Here is a 24028-nt window from a genome sequence, read left to right as displayed (position 1 = left end):
AACACTTCACCTGGGCCCCGCCGGCGGGTGCAGCCTGCCTCCTGCCTGCCTGCCCTGCCTCCTGCCCTCCCTCCTGCCTCCCTCCTGCCTGCCCTCCCTCCTGCCTCCCTCCTGCCTGCCCTCCCTCCTGCCTGCCCTCCCTCCTGCTTCCTGCCTGCCTGCCTGCCCTGCCTCCTGCCTGCCTGCCCTGCCTCCTGCCTGCCCTCCCTCCTGCCTCCTGCCTGCCTGCCTGCCCTCCCTCCTGCCTGCCCTCCCTCCTGCCTGCCCTGCCTCCTGCCTGCCTGCCCTGCCTCCTGCCCTCCCTCCTGCCTGCCCTCCCTCCTGCCTCCCTCCTGCCTGCCCTCCCTCCTGCCTCCTGCCTGCCTGCCCTCCCTCCTGCCTGCCCTCCCTCCTGCCTGCCCTGCCTCCTGCCTGCCTGCCCTCCCTCCTGCCTGCCCTCCCTCCTGCCTGCCCTGCCTCCCTCCTGCCTGCCCTCCCTCCTGCCTGCCCTGCCTCCTGCCTGCCCTGCCTCCTGCCTGCCCTCCCTCCTGCCTGCCCTCCCTCCTGCCTGCCCTCCCTCCTGCCTGCCCTGCCTCCCTCCTGCCTGCCCTGCCTCCTGCCTGCCCTCCCTCCTGCCTGCCCTCCCTCCTGCCTGCCCTGCCTCCCTCCTGCCTGCCCTGCCTCCTGCCTGCCCTCCCTCCTGCCTGCCCTCCCTCCTGCCTGCCCTGCCTCCTGCCTGCCCTCCCTCCTGCCTGCCCTGCCTCCCTCCTGCCTGCCCTGCCTCCTGCCTCTCTCCCTCCTGCCTCCCTCCCTCCTGCCTCCTGCCCTGCCTCCCTCCTGCCTCCCTCCTGCCCTGCCTGCCTCCTGCCTGCCGGAGCGGGCCCGCCGCGGGCCTCGGCTAGGGGGAGCGCTGGCTCCGCCGCTCCGCTCCGCTCCGCCCGCCGCTGCCCCGCCGCTGCCCCGCCGCTGCCCCGCCGCTGCCCCGCCGCTGCCCCGCCGGCTCTCCCGGCAGTTCGCCCAGCCCAGCCCAGCCCAGCTCCATGCCTGCCTGCGGGAGCCGCGTGGAGCGAGTGAAAACTGCGTGATAAATGCCTGGCTGGAATTGGTTTTCTCACCTTTCCTCTGGCTGCTGTTGCGTTGATGATTTTGAGTCAGATTTCATTCGTAGAGCTCTCAGTTGCCCGAGTTTCCAGGCACCTGGGATTTTTTTTTTTTTTCCCTTTTTTGCTTTATTACCGTTTTTCGCTGGCTGTTCTGTATTCTTTTAGTTCTGGGCTCTTAATCTCAGATACAGTTTGAAGCTTGTTTCTTCCTTGCCTTTGTTCTTTTCTGGTTCTGACTCCTGTGAATCTTGCTTTAAATTGTATTTTTTTTTTTCTTTGCTCTGTTTTACATGAGGGTTTTTTTATTGTTGTTATTGCATTTTTAAACTTTTCTCGATATGACTTTGAGATCTGCCAAACTTTGTAGGTTTCTAGGTTCTCTCACAACAGAAATAACTCCTGTGGTTCTGCATGGTTTCATAAAAATTTCAGTGAAATCCTAGGAGCCTTAAAGTGTTTCCTCTCTCCTGACCAACCTGCAGATAATTTCTTTAGAAATAACAAGCAGTTTCTGTGAAATATGAACTTCACAGCAATTCTGGGGCCCAGAACACTGAATTGGGAAAAGGTTTGTCCTGGGAGAAGGAAGCTTGTGTTGGAGAACATCGTGTACGTAGTGTCCCAGGACCCCGACTCTGAGAGCACTCTGCCTGGAATCTCCAGGAGCAGTGCCTCTTTAGTGAGATATATGGCTTCATAATTAGCCCCTTGCATTTTTTCATGAGTGCTAGCATCAGCGTTCTATGATGTGTTTCCCTGATTAACAGCTGCTTTGCAACTATTTCCGTGTGCCACCGATAACCATATTTGTCAAGTTAGTCCTGGCAGAGCACTGATTTCTTACTAAAATGCAGCATTTCTGTTTGAAGGGGTTTTCTTGTTCATTGCAGTGCCAGGCTTTTAAGTCAGCCCTTGTTAAAACGTAAGTTGGCTTTAGCCTGATGCTTGTTAACAGGATTCTGGGTATCTCCTTTACAGTAGGAGTGCAGAAACCTTTCACAGACAATTTAATCTTCTGAGCCTTGCAAACATACAGCCGTACACTGAGGGGGTGTTGCTGTAGGCTAATATATTGATCAGTTCCATTTGCCCTATAGCTGTGGCCTTCTGCTCTGGCTGAAATAGGTTGAGTGTGTGTTGATACTGCCATATTATTATTTTTTAATACACTGGAAAAAAATTAATTCCAACTTCTTTTACATACGTCATGTATATTGCCAGTGTTGATTGCTTCCGCACATGTAATGTAAACTGTCTGTGCATAGTTCATGGCCTGTGCCGCCTCTGCTTAATGAAAAGAAGTGTTGCATTTAAACAGATACAGATCCACTCAGAAAGACAAAATACCATCCCTTGCAACGTATAATTCAGACCCAACCTTTACATCACAGGTCATCTCAAAGTCTCAGTCTATCAACAAATGCTGTTTAGTAATAACCTACAGAGGGTTCCCAGTATTAGGAAATCTATTAGAGCTCTTAGGGGCTGCGCTCCTGGTAGCTTTTGATTCTCTTTTCTAAGTGAAACTTTGTTTCCAAATCCCTTGGAACTTTTATTGAAGAAGGTGATTTTCTTTTACATTTTTGTTAATTGATTGGGGTTTTTTTGAGACGGTAGAAAGTGGGCATTTGCCACAGTATTTTAAATTTCATGGTTTATTTTTCTAATGCTAGCAACTGATAAAGTAGCTTAGATTGCTTCATTGGAAACCCTGCAGCTTTCAGCAGAATAAGAAACACGGCTGGCTTTACCTGCCCCATTAACACAAAAGGGAGGGAAATTGGGAATGAGGGACCCTGGCTATAACGTCAAAGTGCCGTGCTTTGGCCCAGAATTTCGCCAGCCTGCTGCACTCCCACAACATCTGCAATAAAGTTCCTGTCTCCATTTTATATCTTTGACATTGAAGCAGAATATTTGGCCTGAATTTATGTAATTTGGCCAGATGCAAATATAATCCATGAATAGTTACGTTCATCTTCTAATTAGAAAATCAAGCTGTAGGGCAAGACCTGCTGCAGGATGCCACCTACCACCACCCAGTCAGAAATATGTCTTTGTGTATCGTATCACTGCAGGAGAAGTGGTGGTAGGATAGCAAGTTTATGGAATTGACTTGCTTTTAAAAGCCAAATACACTGTCTTTCATTACGAGAAATACGTACCTGATCCAGGAGATAAAACCAGTTTGCTGACCAGTGTGTGCTGGCAAGCTAAGAATCAGAGTAGTGATACAATGCACGTTATTTGGCAGTGCCCTAATACTATAAAAATTTGGAGAAGTGTTACAAATGATACAGAAATAGTATGGTACAATGTTACCAGCTGAGTCAGAGTGCTATTTGCTGCATGATTTTTTTGGCTATACGCAGGACTGCAAAGTCTTCTCATCTTCCTCCTCCTTTTTCTGTTGTTTAAATTAGGGACTGCAGTTGCCCTTGTTTGTGCAAAGAAAATGATCCATAGAAGGTAGGAAAGTTCTTGTGTATGTTTGTTGAAAATATTGGCATTTTGACATGGCCAAAATTGCTTCATAGGTTGCTCACGTATACAAGATGAGTTATAAAAATGAAGGCGTTTCAGCTCAGCCTATAGGAGGAATGTTCAGAGGTAAATGCAAACAAATATGAGAAACGTGGGATTATTGGGAGGAGGAATACATGTCCAGGATTCTTTTTTTCTGAAGTTTGTTGTTGCTTGTAATTTTATTTTGTTTTAAGATTAAAACTTTGTGAGTGATGGAGGAAGTGATGCAGGGAAGAGATAAAATAGAAGTTTATTTTGGAGTGAAATTTACTACCAAAATGTTTACATTTTTACAAGGCAAAAATAAGTTTTAATAAAGAGTTAGAATCAATAAAATGTTCACATAGTTGTGACTGAAATAGCACACTGAAAAATACGGCTTATTTCTTACAGGTTTTTTAATGCTTAATAACCGATAATTAAATATGAGAGCTTGCAGTCTGCAGGCCTTTTGTGTCTGTGTCTCTAGCTCAGTAAATGTGGGAGGGAGTGTTGAGGAGGTTCTGAAGAAACAAACAAGTAATTATTGTTAGAAGGAAAGTGGTTTTGATATGTTCACATATCTGTTGGTCTGCTCATTTGGGCATCTTTCTTATTCAGCATATTATCTTAAGGTTATTAGTTTGGGCGCTTTATATTTCTGCATCTGGCATAGCAATATCAGCACAGTTTAAATCTGTGATTTGCCTGTCACCTGCATTTCAGCGGGAGACAGATCAAGTGCACGTAAATGAAACCGAAGTGTACTTTATGTGGGGTATTTTGCTATAGTATTTTATGGTTCAAAATTACTGAATGTAAACTTAAGGAAAAAAATGAAGGAAAATAAGAAAAGGAAAAGAATTAAAATCACCCCATCCGTTTTATCCTCCCAACTTTGAAGTGTGCTGGGACTTTGTCAAATTCCCGTTAAAATAAATGTCAATTTCATCTCTCTTCCAAATTCATTTATCATGCTTTTTTAAAAGGTGTTTTCTGCTTTACCTGATGTTTAAATTGGATTCGCTCGTTTATGCTGTTCTTTGCTGTATCCCCCATGTTTTTCTTAAATGAATTAGTAATGACAGCGTACTCCATCATACCCTCTCTACAGCCACTTTAAGGGAAGCCTGGTGATCTAAACCTTTTAACCTATTAAAGATGATTTTCCCCAATTGAATCAGACCCACCACAGGTGTAATAACTAATCATTTAAACTACACCTGCTATTATGTATTTTTAAGCCATTATGCGTGTTGGATAGATGATAATTCATGTTTATTGCATTGTCCAATGGATCCGTTTTGCCTACACTAGCCTGATTAATGTATTTAAAGAAATAAGAGATGCAATTTAAAAGAAAAAAAACATTGATGGAATGCACTGAGGAGTACATTGAAAGTGCCATTAAACCCATCAGAACTTTGCTCTCTGACCAGAAATGCATATTCGAAGGGTTTGATTCAAATACAAAGTGAAACTTAGTGATTTCAGTAGTGATGCTATGTTTTCCCTTCTTTTTCTGCTGTGAAAAGTTCTGAAAACCTTTTTGGAACTGAATTCCAGAAACTGTATTTTAAGACGAACTCTTCAAGACCTGCCTAACATAGGTCTAGCATATACCACCATTTTAGGAGAAGGTTCATGCCACTGTTTGGGAAGAAAAACCTCTTCCATGCATATGCATGGTTATTTTTAGCTCTAGAGGAAGGAAGTCATCTCTTCCACTAGTTCACATGGATGTGGCCATCTCCCAAGTGCTGTTAACTTCAGGCAGATTATTCCCCCCGATGCCACAATCAGAACAGATGTCTTTGTACAAAAGTAAAGTGAATCAGCTGCTTTTCACTAGTGCAGCAACACATAAAAATGTGTGTAACGGTGTAGGAGAGTCTGTGGAAAGTTGACCTAGCATATGAAGAAAAAAATCAAATACCTTTCATTGGCACTAAATGGAAATGTAAAAAACTAGTGCCGTTGTCATTGACGCCATTGAGTATTATCCCATACTTTACACTTTGTTGGAATAAGTGGTTTGTTTTAAGGGCTATGCCACCTTAAAGAAGGGCATAGAAGTCAGTCTTTAGACGAAAGTAATCTGTGATTTCTGTTGGTGTGGAACATCAATTTAACCACTCGCCTACCCATTTATGTCATGAAAAGTGACTTTTTGGATATTTTTGTTATGTGATCCAAAACGTGTGAGGTTGCTTCTTTTCCAGTCATGACAAGCTGAGGTTTATTTCTTGCTTTCAGTAAACTAGAGTGATGGCAAAAAAGGCCTTAATCTCTCAGAATTTGCTTTAAGTCAGATAGAAAGGAAGCATTATTGCTAGTAAGCATACTGTTACAGATCACATGCTTTGTGTCAAGGTTGCCCTCAACTACAGGAGCCAACTTAGGTAAGAAGATCACAATATAAATGACAGAAACCCCTAAGAATCTTAATGGAGTTTTTTATACAGGTTGAGCAGCTCCAAGAGTAATTCAACAAGAAACTTCGAGGTTGAAATACCATAATTGTGCTGTCTGATGAGAGTTGAGCCACGAACTCTCTGCTGCTCGTTGAACCATTTCTGAAAGTTGGATCGATGTCAGCTCCAGACCGTCTCCATGTGTTGGATGCAATGCCTTACTTTGCAGTACAGAATGCATAATGTAAAATAGGAATTTGACCATTCCTAACTCGGATCTTTTCTCTCTTCTATTTCTCCAATCCTCCTCTACCCTCATCAGATTGTGACAGCAGTGAAGTTTTTACAGAATCCACGAGTCCGCCAAAGTCCTCTTGCAACCAGAAGAGCATTTCTGAAGAAGAAAGGTATGGACTCTTAAGTTTGTGGTCTCAGTCATAATGAGGGAGCTTGAGTTAGTGTAAAGCCAAAATGTATTGCTATGGAAAATTAGATGTTAAGGACAAAGCACGTGGTCTATCGCAAAAAAAGATTTGAAGTTTGTAAGAAATATCAGTCTCTTTTCTTCCAAACTGACTAGAGCAATATTGGCACCAGATGTGGAGTTGTAGCATACAGAACACACGTTGGAAGTTTTTGGGTTAACTATTATCAGATCTTTTCTGAAATGAGGGCAGTTTAGAGTTGCAGACTAGTTGGTCAGTTCTAACCTTAGTGACGTTGGCTTTAGAATGACCAGCTTCTAGGTGAAAAGGTTGAATGTTTCTGAAGAGAGCCAGAGAGAGGAATGAAGGGCGAAGGACTTGGTGAAAGTAAACAAGGTCAGGTTAAGGTCAAGCTTGGGGTCAGCCTGGCTTTCAGGCTGAAATGGTAAACTACTGACTTGAGTTTAGCCCTTTTCTATAGCAGGGATAGAACAGATCCTGACAAATCCTGTATCATCTTAGACAGATGGAATATACTTTGGCCATTGCCTACTGAGAATTTATTTTACTTTCTGACTCATGGCGGAACTATCTTTTGTTCTTTTATTTCTTTTTAAAGTTTTTAGTCCACAACATACAGTGCATTTCAGGTGAAGTTCACTCCATATTATGCTGCCCTCCTAGGACCATATTGCTTAGATCCTTACTGCAAGATGTAAACAATAGGGACAGTCTTACGTTAGAGTTAATTACATGCACTATGGAGCACTTTAAGCAGTTGGAATGATACTGAAAATACAAACTTCAGACTTTAGAGGGGAGTGACCCGCTTATACATCGAAGTCATAAGTACTTCAGGGTACATCAAATTCTATAGCTAAAGATCTTGAGTTTTGAACAGTAGGGAAGCCTATGAAATATGTATTATTCTGTTTGGGGTTATGAACTGTTTATTGAGACGCCTGAAACCTGATGTCATGAGATGGAGAGTTCAAGTATATGCACCACTTTGCTCATCTTGAATAGCAAAGGACCTAGAAGGGAATGGCAGTCTTGTGTTTTAGCAATGATGTCATGACAAGCAGTTAATGGGTACATCATTTTGAGTGTGATCCTCTCACTGCTTGTCCTAGTGCCAGTTAGAAAACATTCCAATCACATAGGTATGTTGCTTGCCCTGCCCTGCCATCGGGATGGCATTAAAATTTGGAGCCTGTTGGCTGCTGTGCTCCATGAGTTTTTCCTTGAAATATGTGGACCTACGGGGAGTAATTAATCATAAAAGCTTGGGGATTTCAACTCTATCATCGAAGCAATGAAGCAAGGGAAAGCTGAGCCTAAAAGCTGTGCTGATTACCCGGGGTAACCTGATACAAAATCTATTGTTGCCGAGAGATCCTTAGCCCCCAGTATATCGTGCAATATTATAACTGCCTGATCTTATTCTGTGCTGACAATGACCAGTTATTCCTCATTTTCTCTCTCAACACAGCTGGGTTAGAATTTCATTTGCAGAAGGTATTTAGAGCAATTTAGAGACAAATGTCTCTGGTGTTTGCTCTGCACTTCCCCACCGCAGGCTTCGCTGAACAGTTTTTAGTATCAGGAGCTCCATCTAATCTGTTTAATTTTAATAAATCCCTGACTGGGAAAAGAGGAAGGGTGGGGAGATGGAGGCACAGAGAAACTGTGGCCCAACTAATACTTCTTATGAATTACTTGGCTAATAATTACTAAAGAGCAGAAATGGTTCGGTAGAGCTGTTTGTTTGTTCCTGTTTGTTAATTAGCCCTCCTTCCCTTTGTGCTAATTGTTTGTTTGAAAACTTAACAGTAGGAGATAGGAAGGAGCAGGGTCCAGTAGTGCCTGTACCCAGCAGTCACTGGAAGTATGTCCATATGGAATCTGACCACTGAGCTTACAACATGACCTCTGTTCAGTGCTCGAGAGCAGAAGGTACCTATGTGCTCTAGCAGATGGAGGCAATTATTCTTGAAACATAGATGTTGTGGCTGGTTTAGTCCTGAGTAAATGAGGGATTACATGGTTTGGTAGGCTGTTCCCCCTACTCTCTGGTACACAGTCATTGTCATCACCATTTTACAGATAGTTAGGCTGTCCGGTAGAGAAGTCTTTGCTGCCTGTCAAAAAAGCATTTTCTGTAGAGAAACCATTTCAGTTACAAGAGTAAGAAGTAAAAAAATTATCTTTGTAGGAAATAATACAGAGGTACCCTTGTATCTTTTTCGCAGTTACTCTGATCCACGTTTCTTCAAGCGGAAATTGCAATAGAAGATCTTTTTATGGACCCCAGAAGTTGTTCGGTGGAGGGGAATTTTCATATCTGTAGATAGTTGTACACCGTGTATGAACTTGTCGTTTGTAGTTACTTTTGTGGAACTGTACAGGAGAGGTCTATGACTCCTCGTAGCCTGGTTAAAAACTCCTGCAGTAGAGAGGATGGTGCTGGATCACCTCGTGTCTGTGAATGCAGAGGGAAAAGACCAGGTGCCCTGCCCCTGCAGGAGCCTTCCGCTACCCCAGCTACAGCCTGTGTAGGCTACAGGCAAAAGATTGGAGCATTAGCCGTGGGTGAGCTTTCAGGTCCTGCAATCCCAACTTTGCCTAAGAAATTTCACTTCTGATTCTTGCAGAGATGATTCGGCCTTGAACTATATTTTTTTTCTTCTTTTTTATAAGCATCTCCTTCCTAAAAAAGGCCAATCAGATTTTATTTCCTTTTACTGTTAGTTAATATTCAGTATAGGAACTGGGTTTTGTTTAATGCGTTTCAGTGCAGTGAGAAATGAAAGTTTCTTCAGGATCATCAGCTGCACTGGGTTTGGTTTCTTGTGAAACAGTAGTTGCAGAGGCTGTGAGTAGGCTTTCCTGGTTACTTGCCGGTCAGGGGTTTGCTGAACTGCTCTCTCTGGTACATGGGATGATAGTGTTGGTGACAGTTGGGAGAGTGAGAGTGTCCTGGATTTGTAAAAGGTCTTTCAAAAGTTGGATGAGATTTCTCTGTTGTCTTAAGCACTTTAAAACTCCCAAATACAGAGGCATTAATGAGAAACATGAAGTTATTAGAATCATTTATCATTTTCTTTGAAGCTTACACTGGCATTTTGTGTAATTTATGACATTTCCTCCTTTTTATCATGAACTTCTTCAGATGAAGGGAAAAAACAGCTGTTTCCCCTCAGAGTATCTGAAAGAAAAGAAAGGAAAAAAAGATGCTGTTTGTTTTTTGTCCAACTCGCTGATTCTGCTGATGACATGCCACAGAATCAGCGGCGCCTTGGGAGTAATTAGACAGCATGTGGGGTTTAAACCCTTGTGGAAATGTGTCTGTCATCTAACTGTTGTGCCTCAGATGTCCTGTACTGCTCAGTTACCCATCCGGTAACTCATGTGGCTTGTTAATTTTTTGTACTCTGAATCTGTAACTTCTGGCAAGATAGAGAAAGGGGGTGGAAGTGCACTATGCATGTGGAGCTCTATTTTTCAGGGTGCTAGCCTTTTGGGGTAGAGAAGGGAAAAACTGCTAGGTTACAGACTTACTGTGTCATCCTGGATGAAAAACTTTTTTCTTAGTTGCTTGTTCTCTTCATCTGTAAAACAAGTATACTAATGCCTTCCCAGAGTGGGATTGTGGCAACAGATAGAAACACACAAAGAGGTCAGAAATTATGGTTGTGGGAGAACAGAAGTGCATTAGGGCAAATAAATATACAGTTGTTGAGTTATACTGGGAAAATGTCCACCCAGAAGGTTGGACAGTCTTCAGAAGATGTGCTACCTGGACTGGTCTTTTGTATGTATATGTAATAATGGGCTTCTGCTTGGTGAGAAGAGTTGGAGGTTGTTGGAAGCGTTAGCCTTTTGCATGTTGTATCTACTAATCTGTTTCTTTACTTTGGCTGGTAGGAAGTGAGTTACTACACAAGGTTTTCCTGTAGGTCTTGCACAGTTTTCTGCAGTACGTCAGAGTTCCAGAAAATTTTGCCAGTGTCAAGACACCAGGCTATGGTGATTTCTGAAGAGATGAATAAATTATTTAATTGTACATGCCCCTTTCCAGTCAGAGCTCAAAGACACTTAATTCCCTTGAAACAAATGCTGTCAGCCCCAGAATCTCCAGTAGAAAACTGTCTTAATTTTCTTCCTTTTTCTGTAGCCTGCATTCTTTGAAGTTGAACCCCTGTCTTTCCTTCTTTGCCAAAGAAACCCAAGTGGATCACGTTGAGGACCTGAGAGAAGGGGGCACAGCCCACTGCTGGAGGGTTTTAAAGGAAGTAAATTCTTCAGCAGATTTCAATTTAACCCTCTTTTATTACTTTTGTTTTTTATAATTTAAGTCCATTTCATGAGGCAGTTTGCATGTCCTTGAATGGAATCTCGTTACCATGAAAGCTTTTTTAGCATTGATTTCATAACAGTCTTAATTTAATAGCGCCGTCATTACGGAGAGGCCCTGAGAGTGAGGCCCTAGCTTTCCAGGTCACTGACCTTTTAATTACAAACCTTGTTCTGATGGCCAGGTTATCGACTGGACAGCTCCCAACTCCTGCCCCCAGCATCAAGATGAACATAACTGCCTTTCCTCCCCCACCTCCAGAAAAGGGAGGAAAAGAAAAGTAACCTCTTGTGTTTCCAAAATTAATTTTCTCCTTCAGCTTTACTTTGTAATTAATTCTTTAACATGTCTCAGTGAGGCTCGAACAGTTTTTACAAAGCTTTTCCTTGAGAAGAAAATACAATGCAAGCCAATAGAGTCCAGTGACAACTCATACCAAAAATATAGTTAGTAGCCTGTGCTGTCAAAATACCTATTTGGGCCAAACTGCTATGGCCTTCCAAACCTTATGCTTTTCTAGAAATGACCATGTTTGGTACAAGAATGTGTGATTAGGCTGTAAGTGTAGACTATTCAAGGAATGCTAGATGACTTGTCCTTCTCTTCAGACATGCTGACAGAATATGGATTTAAGAGATGGTGAAGAAAAGGAGTGAAGACTTAACTTCACTGCACAACTGATTGTGTGAGTGAGAGCTTGTCCTGTTTTGTACTTGCAGATGGGGTAACTTGTTCTCTAGCTGTCTAGTAAGTGTTTTGTGCCAATGCCTGCGCAGACCTCATCACTTGCACTTGCAAGCTGCAAGTGAGACCTGGAATTCAGATACTGATAACAAAGATTTATTGCAAAAATATACTTAGTGTATTAAGCATCTAGAACAAATTACTTTAACACTTAATGAGAGAAAGTTCACTAGTGTAGGTAGAACCAGGGAGGGTGTGCTTTCTGGTTAGTAAAGAAGCTTGGAACAGGTGTTCAAGTAGCATAAAGTAAGTCTAACAGCTTGTGTAGACTTACAGAAATGACTGTACAGGTTAAACGGAAGTCAGTGCATTCTACATTTTCATAATGCTTTTCATTTGAGGATCTCAGAGCACATTTTACCCATTAACCATTGAAACTTTGCAGCTATCTGCATGGAGCATGTTTGATGGTGTATATAGGGTGATCTAGATCTCACTGTGCTTAACATCACTACGTGGTTTTTAGGAGAGGAAATGAAGAATGCTTTATCTAAGTGATCTTGCAGAGGGAGCTTTAGGGATAGAGAATGTAATTACTGGGTAAAAAATTTACTAAGATTCTTGAAAAGCACTATGGGATATTTAATTAGTAAAGATGCTTAGGCCTCTGTTTATGACTTTGAAAGACAGCTAATGTGCCTTATAATATTTTGCTTAGGTTAAAGAAAAGTATGTCCTGTACCTGTTCATGTGTTGTTCTTTAGGTGCCTCCCATCCAAGCTTTGGGTCAATACAACCCTCCATAAATGGGGAAATCTGGTTGTCTCCCAAGGAACTTATTAGGGGCCCAAAGAATGAAGAGTGAGAGAATGAATGCTTTCACTGCTAACAAACTCACAACAGTTCCTATCTGAACCAGCATTATTGGTAGTCACATCCATTTTTGGCACTCTGCTATGTTTGCCTAGTGCTGATAATGTTCAACACACAGGGAAGATTTCTGCTGCTGGAGTCTCATAATCCAGAAGAATAGATGTGCTCATGATCCAGAAATTAGTTCCACAGTTGTGTATTTTGTATTAGTTGCCTTCTTTTTTTCTTCCTGAAAATGATTGAGAATCTCTATCCATCTGCTGTGAAGGAGATGTCTCCCTGTCCTGCCAGTCTTCCGTCTGCATATCTGTCACTTGCTGTTCAGCATCAGCCTATTCATCATGCTGACTCTTTTCCCCCATCAATTTTACCACTGTTTGTGTTACCTGAACTTGTCATGAACTTTACAGATTTTCTTGGCTTCTCTTCTCAATAAGAGACCTGCAGCAGTAGTGCTAACAAAATGTGATGAACTGATCAACTGTAGGACATCCTGAGGAATCAGATATGGCTATTCTTTGGAGTTGTCAGGGGTTTTGGAAGAAAATCTTCATAGCTGATAGAAAGCTTTTACTATCATTCCTCAAGATTTGGAAGGAGGTTTGGAAAAAGTAATCTATTTAGTCCCTATCCACATGGAGAAATCCGTTCATATCTCATCTTTGACTCTTGTCCCGGTCGCTAGTGGTTCAAGAGAGGGCAGAAAACCACCTGACATTAGTTTAGGCCTAACTACCTGTGTGATGCAGTGTACAAAGGAAGGCAGTCCTTTCTGTTTGCTACCTTTTAGTGCTTATAATAGCCAGATGATTAAGAAAAGTGTGCGTGTGTTTGATAGAAACTATAGTTACTTACAAGTGAGTTTGTTATTTTAGAAGAACACTGTACTCAGTGTCCATTTCATTGTCTTGTAACAGTTGTTTTTTATAGCTCAACAGTATCTAGAAACTAGGTTGGACAGTACCTTTCTATCCCACTGGAAATTCTGAGATTTGGAAATTTGTCTTTATATTGAATAGGGATTAACATTTAAAATCACAGAGGTTTTTTTTAAAAGGAAATATTATAGACCTGTTGGATCACTCTATTGATTAGAATGGAATCTTTAATATTGTAACTGGTAATAAAAGAGATTGATAGAATAATATAATACGTACCATAATATTACAGTGAAAATATTTGGGAAAATGGTTTTTTAATTGTTATGACATCATTACTTTTCTCCAGAATGTTTTGTGGGTTTTTTGAAGAAACACTTTCTCTATTAAGTTGTAGAAGTTTGTTGATGAGATGTACTTGGAACTAAAGAATTCTTTCATAGAAGTGCTTTTCACTAGCAGGAAAAATACATCATTCTTGTTACTGGATAGCTCCAACAAGCTTGTCATCTTGCACTGTTTTGTACTTGCACGTTTGGCTTGAATACTGTAGACTGCTGGCTCTGAACTCAGTATGTTGCTGAACATGAGGGAAAAAGTCCTACTTGGGCCTGTTTAAAGGGAGCAGAAGAAAAAAAAATGGAAAACTTAGGGCATACTGATCTTCACAGTGTGTTGGTTTAAGCAAGATTAAATTAAAGGGCTTTGATATGAGCTCTGCTATTTAATATTAAAAACATGAAAATCTCAGTGACTTTCTCTTTGGTTTTTGTGTGAAGTGTTGAGAAGGTGCGTCACGAGGCACCCCTTTGATGTTTAATGATGTTGTGAAGAAGCCATTGAGGGAGCGACTCCCAAATTTTATATCCTCTAGATGCCTATATATGTGTTCTATAACAGAGGATACAAGTCACATTAGTGGTAATGTCCTTCCTCTCTCACTTCAGGCTGAACCTACAGTGATCTTGAACCATTTAGATCTATACTCCACAGAACAAGAGAGATGATTAATTTAGAGTATATTGGGTAAACAGTCGTGCTACATCTCCTGTTTCTACTGGGCCACAGAAATTCCTCACAGTTTCAGTGAAGAGTCCAGAATCACCTTTGCCATGTTTTTGTAGCTTGAAAATTATTGATAAATTGGAGTAGACCAGTTTGGTGCCCAGGAAGTTGTGTATGCTACAAAATATTGGTTGTAAGCTTAATTTTAACAAATAATTGGAATGTCATGGGTTTAATGATGTCTCTCCACTTGGCTATCTGACAGTAACTATGTAATGTAAAAGAGCCGTTAAAAATGGCTTTGCAAAATTAACTCCTATAGCTCACTGAGTGTGTTTTGAGTCATATCTGCCTTGTTTACTGTCAAAATAATATTTCCATTCCTGGTAGTATTGAAAAACCAATATGATTACAGCAGAGTGAGTTGAAGTCTATTCTGGAAGATAATGCTAAAATAGTCAGTTATATTCTGAGTCCTGAAATTGTTAGCCTTAGTGATGGGCAGAAAAGGCCCATACCCTAAGTCTGACTTGTAAATTCAGTAATTTATTTATCATGTTTTCAAGTGAAAGTAAATGCAGAGTGCCAAAAGAAAGTCACTTCTGTAGTTGCAATCGAAGAGCAGGCATTGGAGATCTGAGATATGACTGCTTGCTTGGCCGTGGGCAAGTTACTTGTTCTCAGCTTGCCCATCTGTAAAATGGGGTTAATTACCCCTTTTGCATTATTGACTTAGTAAGATTTATGTTAAGCTCTGTTTATAAACTGCTTTGATATGCTTGTTTTGGAGTTCTTGGTGCTGCAGCAAGTGATTTTTGAAGTTGCTTGCTGCAGTAAAAGCCACACTTGCAGAGAGGTTGAACATTTACTTTGTTCAGCTGTGTATGGGAGGGGAGAGCCGCAAACTTTAGAATGTCAGAATGTCATGGCTCAGGCAGATTGCGTGCAATCCTAATCCAGCCCTGCAGCTTTAACCTTTGAAGCAAGCTTCACCTTGAGACAGTTGAAGAAATCTATGTACATTTGTATAAAAATATTTTTGTGATAGGACTTTGCTCTTCATGGTCATCCAGCTCAGAGTTTCCCCACAGTCTTCCTGGAGCAAGTAAAGGAATTCAGTTCCTGATCTGCTCTGTGAATGAACCTGGTATTCTAAGTCTAAAGAGACAGCCTTCTCTCTTGGGGCTAAAACAAGGAGGGTAATTAGGATAATCTGTGTTGCTCTTCTGCTGAAATCCATCTCAGACCTAATGATACTTTCCTGCTAGGAAAGATAAAATAAGTTCCTGTATGAGATAATTCTCTAGGTTCCTTAGACAACATTTCTACCCTGTTTAAAACTACGTCTTGGGTGCCCATGAACATGAAATCCTAGTATTTGCTTCTCTGCTACACACCGTTCCCTCTTAATTTTAATCTGGAGCACAATCATTCTTTACTTAGCTATAAGGGGAATTTAGTCTTTGGTTCATTCTTTCCTATTCTTTCTGATAGAACCAAGTCCAGGCGAGACTCCACTCCTCTAGGAGGAGAGCAGAGAATTCATTCTCAATGAAATCTGAGGCTCTCTGAAGTAAAAGCTGTTGACTTTGTCATACCGTGCAAATGTGCATTGCTTTTAGCAAGACAATAAAGGGTAAATGGGGTGATCTCTGCTCCTGTGGAGAGGTCGGGTGGTTACATTACACAATCTTCTAGAGCATCTTGCAGCAAATATATGGGTTATATTAAAAGTTGCAATCATATCATTTTTTAAAAGTAAATTGCTGACCTTATGCAGTGGAATCAGCTTTATTGAATTTCGCCAAAAATGCGTTTATAATCCCCCCGCCCCCGCATACACATGATATTCATGTCCTTGCTGCCCATGTGGAAATGTCCCTTTTTATGGTGATAAAATTAAATTTGTCTTTGTCTCTGCCTTGCCTCACCTTTTAAGATTCCATCCTTAAGAGATACCAGTGGATATCTGTACCAGAGAATGAAGATGGGCAATATCCCTGCATGGATGGCTGGCTGACTGTGAGCCAACTGCCACAGAACAAATAAATAAGCTTTTCACATTTAGAGGACAAATAAAGCTGAGGACAGGTGTAATATGGGTATTTTTCTAGGAGTGTTGTGGCCTTAGCATAGGTAAGAATTTATTTTGACTTGGAAGTACTTATGCTTTGCTTCTGGATTTTTTCTAATTGCCCCACCATATGATACGTAAAATCCACAAATAGTTATTGTGCTACTCATGTAATACTGTGTTACCTGTCCTCCTTCAATAATAACTAACCATAAACCCCTCTAGTCCTTGGCCACCTACAGCCCCTTCCTGAATTCACTCAAGGAAAAAAAAAAGTGTTTTGCAGCATGCTCAAGAATTTAGCAAACATATATCCCATATTTCTATACCACTTTGCATATTCGAAGTACTCTACAAATATTAACTGACTAAGCGTGTGACACCTTTTGTGGAATGGCAAGCTTATAAGATTAATTTAACATACTTCTGAATACATTTTCTCTTCTTGGTTAGACCTTTACATTCTCCAAACAGTTTGCAAAATTTCAGTGGGAAACAGAGGAAATACCATCCTCATTTTGGGTGGGGAGACTGAGTCAGATGTATTAAGAACAGTTAGATCTGAGATAATTCTGACTCCCAGTCATAGATATATATATATAAAAATAATAACCATACTGTGACATACTGTCAGTGTGATGTACTGGTGTTTATAGCATTTTCAGTAAAATTACTCAAAGCATTTTCGTGTTTATCCTCTCCAGGCCCCAGCTGCTTTGGGGGGGTGGGGGAGGTTAAGCTAGTTTTATTCAATAAAATCAACGCAAACCATCTAAGCAAATGAAGGGGCAGATTGGCCTCTGCAGTGTTAGCATGTATGCCTTCTTACAGCATCTCCCCCAAGCCGTCTTCCTTTTTATGTGGCATTTAAAAGGCTAGCTGGCTCAGAGGTACAAAGAAGAATATCAGAGTATCATTGCTCCTGCTCTTCAAGTAACCAGGAGAATGCAGCTGTTAAACTCGGAAATATAAAATACATGTTTAAAAGATGACTCTGTATGTGTTTAAAAAAGAGAGTGAGAGAGGATTCAAGGGAACCAAAAAATAGCAGCTTCCATTACTGTAATTAAATGGCAGCATTTAACCTATCAGGCCGTTGCGTGTATGTGAGAGACGAGCAGGGAGCTGCATTTGAAATGATCACTGCCTTCCTTGGGGGATAGAGTAGTTAAATAATTTGTTTGTGAGGTGTGAGTTCAGTGTCGGGTAAAGCAAGTGCTTGCGCGCGTGTGTGTATCTTAGAAGCTAGGGATGGCTGGTGTGTTTACTGAGAATACCCTGGAGGTTGGTATTTACTAGCACGTGCACTGTCAATAGGAATGCAGGCTGCTCTTGCCCATTTGTTAGGTTATCTGCAGAGTCAGGGCCTCACCTGGTCCCAGATATTGCATCATAAAAGGAGAGCTTTTTTCACGCTAGGCCATCTGAGACAGACAAGAGTAGCAGTAAAAGAAAACCAGGGAGGAAACAGGACAAGAAAAGAATCCAAGTCCTTTTGGTGAACTGCATCTGCTGTGGTGACTGTGAAGGGTAAGTTGTTCTATGTGGTCGTTGGACGTGGCACTTAAGAGCGCGGGGGCTGTCATCCCTGGGGGACCAAGGACGAAGCTGCTGCTCAGAGGTCTGCCCCTTAAACAGCACGTTCAACGGTTGCTTCCCGTGCAAGTGTTCCACCTGTGCCTGGCATGATTCCTGTGCTTCAAGGCTGTAGTCTGCAAAATTACGTAGAGAGAGGGATCTGCAAAGTGCATCCTTGGCCCTTCATCATTGACCCTGACTCTGTCAAAAGCTCTTTGGGCACCCCTGTAGAGTGCTGTTGATTAATTAGCCTTTTGGCACCCTGGACAGGAGACACGTTCGTATGTAGTGCCCAGAAGGGGACTGTCTTCCCATTTTTATAAACTCCCTTTTTATTTGTGAGGTGATTCCTTTGTTGAGGGGATATTTCCTAGGCCTGGAACTCCAAGAGCTGTCCTGATACAGTAGCAGTTGATACTAGTAGCAAGTTTTTCAGCTGCTTCAGCCGCTTCACCTACTGATCTGATTTGTGTTACGTTGCAGGAACATGCCCACGTTTCTTAATCTTCACTCCAGTTTCTGTGTGAATTCTGTGTAGCCACTCCCGTTTTAACTCCTGGGCTGGAACTTTTGTGAGGCACTAGAAGACAACAAGTGTTAAAAAAAATAGATATTTCGATATTTCCATTTTGAACATTCAATGCCAGTGACTGGATTTTGAGGGCAACACTTGGCCGAAAGGAGACCAGAGAGGTGCCATGTATTTTAGCACCCGGTCAAAGCAAAGCCTGAATTTGAGTCTTTGTGTAGTTTGGTGAGAGCTGGAAATCTGGAATTGTTTCCAAAGATGATCTGCAAGCACAAAAAAAAAAGGCTAACCTTGTTACTTGAATAAATTATTTGTTGCAAATGCCTTACATAGCTCAAATGCGTATAATGTATGTATAGATTCTCAAAACTGTCAGTCTTTGTACATGATAATTGTCGGTGTCAGTCTCAAACGTTTTACAGAGGATATTGTGTAATATTATTCCTGTTTTACAGATGTAGAAACTGAGGCAGATGGAGGTTAAATGACCTACACAAGGTCAATAGCAAGGCTGGGAATAGAACCCAAATGTGTAGAGGCTTTTTATTATACTAATAAGGAAACTCTGGAGGTGTGTTTGGCATGGTAATCGGAACCCTAGAGAACTAGAAGCAGTTAGTATGTTCTGTGCATGTCCCGAGGGAGCAATGATGAAACTCCTTTTCTACCTTACCACTCCAGTTCTCCGTGTGTGGTCACCATAGTTTTTCCACCACTTAACCTCGTTATTTTTAGTATTGTTAGCATTAGTCGTCCTTTGGGCGTTTAATCCAGACTCCTTTAATTTTCTCCAGAACTCTGAAGAGCTGTTCAAGGCGCATGGGGAGAAAAAAACAATAAACAAACAAAAAAAATGAAAAATGATCTTTTGAAACTTCGGCTATTTTGTTGACTTGTCCCCTAATGTTTTTTGTCTTCACTCTTCTTTTATCACGAAGGACCCTGCTTGAATATGTAATCTTGGTTTCTTAAAAGTGCATTTGCTATTGTTTCTTTCTTCTCCACCCAAGATTAACATCCTGTGTGATGACATAGATGGTTGTTGTCTAAATGGACGCGATGTAACCAACAAAATTGTGAAGGGTGGGTGGAGAAATATTTATACAGTTGTGTTAAAAATTACAAAGTAGGTTTGCCTTTTAAACAGAAGGTATTTCAACACTGTTATTGGCAGCATCAGCCTTTAATTTTACAGGTGGCTAGCTTTGTAGTAGCATTCAGCAAACAATATTTTAATGGCATGTAAAAAAATTTCTCTAAAACAAAAGAAAGAAGAACGAGGGTGATTTATAATCTGTAATGAATACTTGCTGACATGTCTTTTTATAATAGTGTATTAGCGTCTCTGTCTTTCTGGGGGAAGTGCAAACCAGATTTACCTGAAACATTTGTACCATAATAATCAAATATGTAGTATTTAGATGTATTTTTCTTAATTGAGCTTATCTTCTCAGTGCGATGATACCTGACTCCTAGGTGTCTAACATTGATTCCACTTTATAGAAACTGGGTTAGAGGAGCAAAGACACTCTGTAAGGTTGTGAGAAAATGTCTGTCAGAAAAAGGACTTAAGCTCCTGTGTTCATGGCTCCTCACCCGGTGTTAGTTTCTTTACATTTCCATATATTTTTCCATACATACTTCCATGTATTTTTACGTTTTCTTAGAAACATGCAGCTGTAGCTACTGTTCTCCATGCTCCTTGTAGCAACTTCCTGACAGAGGGAGTACACAGTATGCACTGTCGTACTGCATATTCAGTGTTCCGTTCTGTCTGTTCTTCAAACACTAAAAGTTCATTTAGTATACACTTTATATGATTTTTCATGTGATAAGTCTGGACTAATGGGTTTGTTTTGTTCCTTTCTAAAGTTTAAAGTTTTGAAAGGAAAAGAGGAAATAAATAACATTGAAGCAAGTTGCTCTTTACATTGCAGTTAATCTTAGTCTGCAGAGGCTACTCTCTGACGGGTATTGTCTAATGTAGGAAATATCCAGATGCTCTTGTTAGTGTGCTTGGGGCAACCAGTAATTCCGGAGTAATATAAGGAACTGGGAATGGTGCATCAGGACAGACTTTCTCATTCTTACATATATATAAAACCAAGTCATCCTTCAGATATTCTGACAAATCTGGGTAAAGAATTCCTTATAATGGCTTGAAATTCTTTTACACAATTCCTTTCTTTTGAACGCAGAGTTGGGGAAAAAGAGAGTTTGGTTCTAGAATTGCAAGCCAGTCTAGTCCGGTAATAACAGACCAGCAGTGACTTCTAATCTGGAGTTATTCCCCATTAGGGCCAGTCTGCTTATACAGACCGTGTTCAGGCCCATACCACTGAAAGGCCTGGTTGTTCTCTGCTGCATTAACAAAGGAGATGTTGGAGTTACAGATGTCTGGTCGACTGCAGATCCTCCAGGCCAGCTCCTTCTACTTCAGTGCCAGAATTCTTGTGACGTGCTGGTTCAAGTTGTTGGAAATACAGTTTAAAATTGGAGTTCCAAAGGTAGATCAAAACCAAACCTCCTATATTGCCAATGTTTTACTTTACCCAAATTTAAGACAACCTCTGGCTTTCTCCTTAGAAGCTCCTAAAGATGTTATCACAGATCAAAGAGTAGGCAAAGGCCAATCATTTTGTTACTGTTGCTCCACAAGCTGCTTAACAAAATATTTTTCTTTCACACAAAGTAAATGGATCTGAAACACAAACGTTTTCTGACGCTGCTGTTTTTAAAATTTGTGGTAAGTTTTGGTAATGAAGTTTAGTTTCTAGGTTTTTGAAGTGCCGTGTACCAAACTGTTCTACTTTTGGAAATGAACTTGCAGAAGAAATTAATATCCTTTTACCTCTATATGAATGTTTTTTGTTGTAGTTCCCAATTTAATAGAAAGGAAATTTCATAGACCTGCTGTGTACTCTGGGTAAGTTACTTCATTTATGTGTTGCAGTGTTTTATTTTCCAACCTGTCTTTCCTTCACGTAGACTGTTGAATGCCTTGGGCCTGACTGCCTTCTACTTGGTTTCTGCACAGTAGCTGGCACGATACCTGCACAGTGAATACCTTTTGGGGTCTCTAAGGAGTATTATAATACAAGTAATGAGGATCAGGAACCACCACCATGAGAGTTGTTTCTCTGCAGGAATAACAGCAAGCATTTGCAGATCACAGGTTGGGTATGCTTGGAAACTTACCCGTTTAGTGTATCTGATGGTTGCTTTCTCTGAATGCATAGTTTTATTTCTAGGGAGGCTGTCAGTTGTGGTAACAAATTGTGACAGCACTATGGTTACTAGAGTAGTGTCTCTTCCATTATCTGGATTTTCTGCCATATACGGGCTTCTTTTAAACAAATGTCAGAGCCTTGGTTATGTTTTATTCCTGATAAACTACCTTGGAATTGGCATCCTGGCATAGAGTCTTCAAAGCCTTCAAACCCCAAGGTAGATACTAACTTGAAATAATTTCAAATATGCAGAGGGTTTTTTTCTGTGTAGTGTTCTCACATCATGTACTGGCTGAACTGGATGTCCTGTGTTCCCATGTTACAGCACTGGCTTCCAGCTTAGTCACATGCGTTGTCTCTTCATCACTAGTGGTGCAGTAGACAGGTGGACTCGCTCTACTGTTGTCCACTCAAAGGAGGCTTTCTATCAGGTATTGTTCTTCTGCTTGTATGAGAAAAGAAAAGCTGAAGGCAAGAGCCCTAAAAATAAAACCCATAGACGATGATAAAATAAAATTTCCCCCTTTTTTTAGAAGGAGAGATTTTTATTTATGTTACAGGAAGACTTGTTTCTTCTGTCTTTTTTGCCAATCGTGGTATTCTCAGAATGACTCTGTAATAGACAGGTCTTCTGAAGAAGGTACCCAAAATTGATGTTTTGCTGTGGTTTTGCATATGCTTGTTGTGTAGGAATTTAACTGGGCTTTGTAACAAAACTTATGGTTCTGCAGTTCAGGTGACTGAGGACTTCTGGGCATGCTTTCTTGCTTTAGAGTCATGTTGCTGTCTGCCTTTTTTGTGATCTGAACTTTTTGTGAAGCAAAAATTGTGCTTGTTGAATTATGGTGTCTGCTACCTGAAGATTTGCTGTAGATTAATTCAGAAATGAGGCATCCAAATCCTGTTAAGGCTGTGATGGCACTGCATCTAATAGGACTTTTGCATTTCAGAATCCCAAGTCTGAGTCCCATTATCCAGCCACTTTGTCCTGCATGTCATTCCTCATATTCTCCTCTTAGTGCTTTGGCCCCTGAAATATATAGCTTAGTATTGGGAGCTTTTACTTAAAGTTATCCCTTCCTTTTTTTCTACATGGAACAGAGATAACATACTTTATATAAGCAAGGAGCTTACTTTACATTAGAAGAGGAAGACCTGACCTCTCTTACTACAAGTGAAACTGTATTTTCCCTGACTTGAAACTACCAGTGAAATACATTTGCAATGACTTATAATGCTGTGATTTATGCTGTGATATGCTTTGTGATATTACAATGTCCTTTTGCCTTTGTGTTTGATTTTTTCCCCTCTAATAAATTTTAGTGGGTATGTTGTCAGTGAACAGGGGTATTTACCCAAAATGCCCATCGGAGAATGAGGCGTTCTCCCTGCTGCCTGCTACCTCAGAGAAGGAATCCTACGCGTTTTACCCCCCTCCCATTAATCTTACTGCAATTTTTTTTTCTATATCTTTCCTCCTTGTTTTGAAATACTATTAACAAGGGAGATATTTTTAAATAGAAAACAACTGGAAGGAAACATATTTCTCTTTCTCTCTCTCATGTGCATATGCATACATGTTACACACAAACATGAATGAGTGACCAGAAGCAACTTTTTCATTTTACATTTTGAACTTCTCATATATAGAAAACTGAGAAGAAAAGTTGTAGTACTTGTTCCTGTGTTTTCCATTCCAAGACATGCTAAGCAAGTCACTTGCCCTTTCTTATTCAGAGTGAAAATACTTTGATCCAGTTTTCTGAAGACAATACTCATTTCATAAGAATATTTAATCAGTAGAAAATAGGGAGGATTTAGTTTGTTTGTTTAGTATTTAACCAAGTGAGTAAGGCAGATTAGGGGAAGGGGGGGACTGGACCCATAAACAAGGTGATATATAATATTTTTTTTCGTTCTCCTTTTAAATAAATACCGATCAGCTTTATGTTCAGAGACAATAGGAGCCGTTGGCTTAAATTTGCAGTTTACTGTATTTATGGCTGTAATATCAAGGTGCTGCCGTCGTAATTTCATGCCCCAATGAGAAGAGCAAGGTCGAAGCAAATGCTTCCATCGGCATCTGCTAACACACTAACTCATAAACAAGGCCCGGCTGGATCAGGTGGCACGGAATAATACAGGCTAATGAAATACAGCACAGCTTTCCATTACTGTTAGTTTTTACAGTGTCGTCATTACGTGTAATTTATGTTTAAAAAATTCAATTTTATACAAGGCTCTGGGAAATAGGGGTCTGCAGGTCACCCAACGACTTTTAACGGCTCTGAGAGTCCTTATTGCACTCCACTGTTCCAACAAAATGTTAATAATAAATAAAAAAAAAATCCTCTTTTACTTTTTCTCTGGTTTGCATATCTTGCTCTGTCTTTT

At 40.9% G+C, this 24028-nt stretch overlaps 1 protein-coding gene across 1 annotated transcript in view; it reads left to right on the top strand.

Moving 5' to 3' along the window:
• PEX14 (peroxisomal biogenesis factor 14) overlaps positions 1-24028 on the top strand; it is an 80167-nt gene that overhangs the window by 32927 nt on the left and 23212 nt on the right. Inside the window, exon 4 of the mRNA XM_075721729.1 lies at positions 6324-6408. Within this exon, the coding sequence (XP_075577844.1) occupies positions 6324-6408 (85 nt within the window). The remainder of the gene's footprint in view (positions 1-6323; positions 6409-24028) is intronic.

This window comes from Pelecanus crispus, chromosome 15, assembly GCF_030463565.1.
Source record: "Pelecanus crispus isolate bPelCri1 chromosome 15, bPelCri1.pri, whole genome shotgun sequence".
Lineage (NCBI taxonomy): Eukaryota > Metazoa > Chordata > Aves > Pelecaniformes > Pelecanidae > Pelecanus > Pelecanus crispus.
Note: the sequence above shows the minus strand (reverse complement) of the source record. Positions and strands in the feature narration are given on the sequence as shown.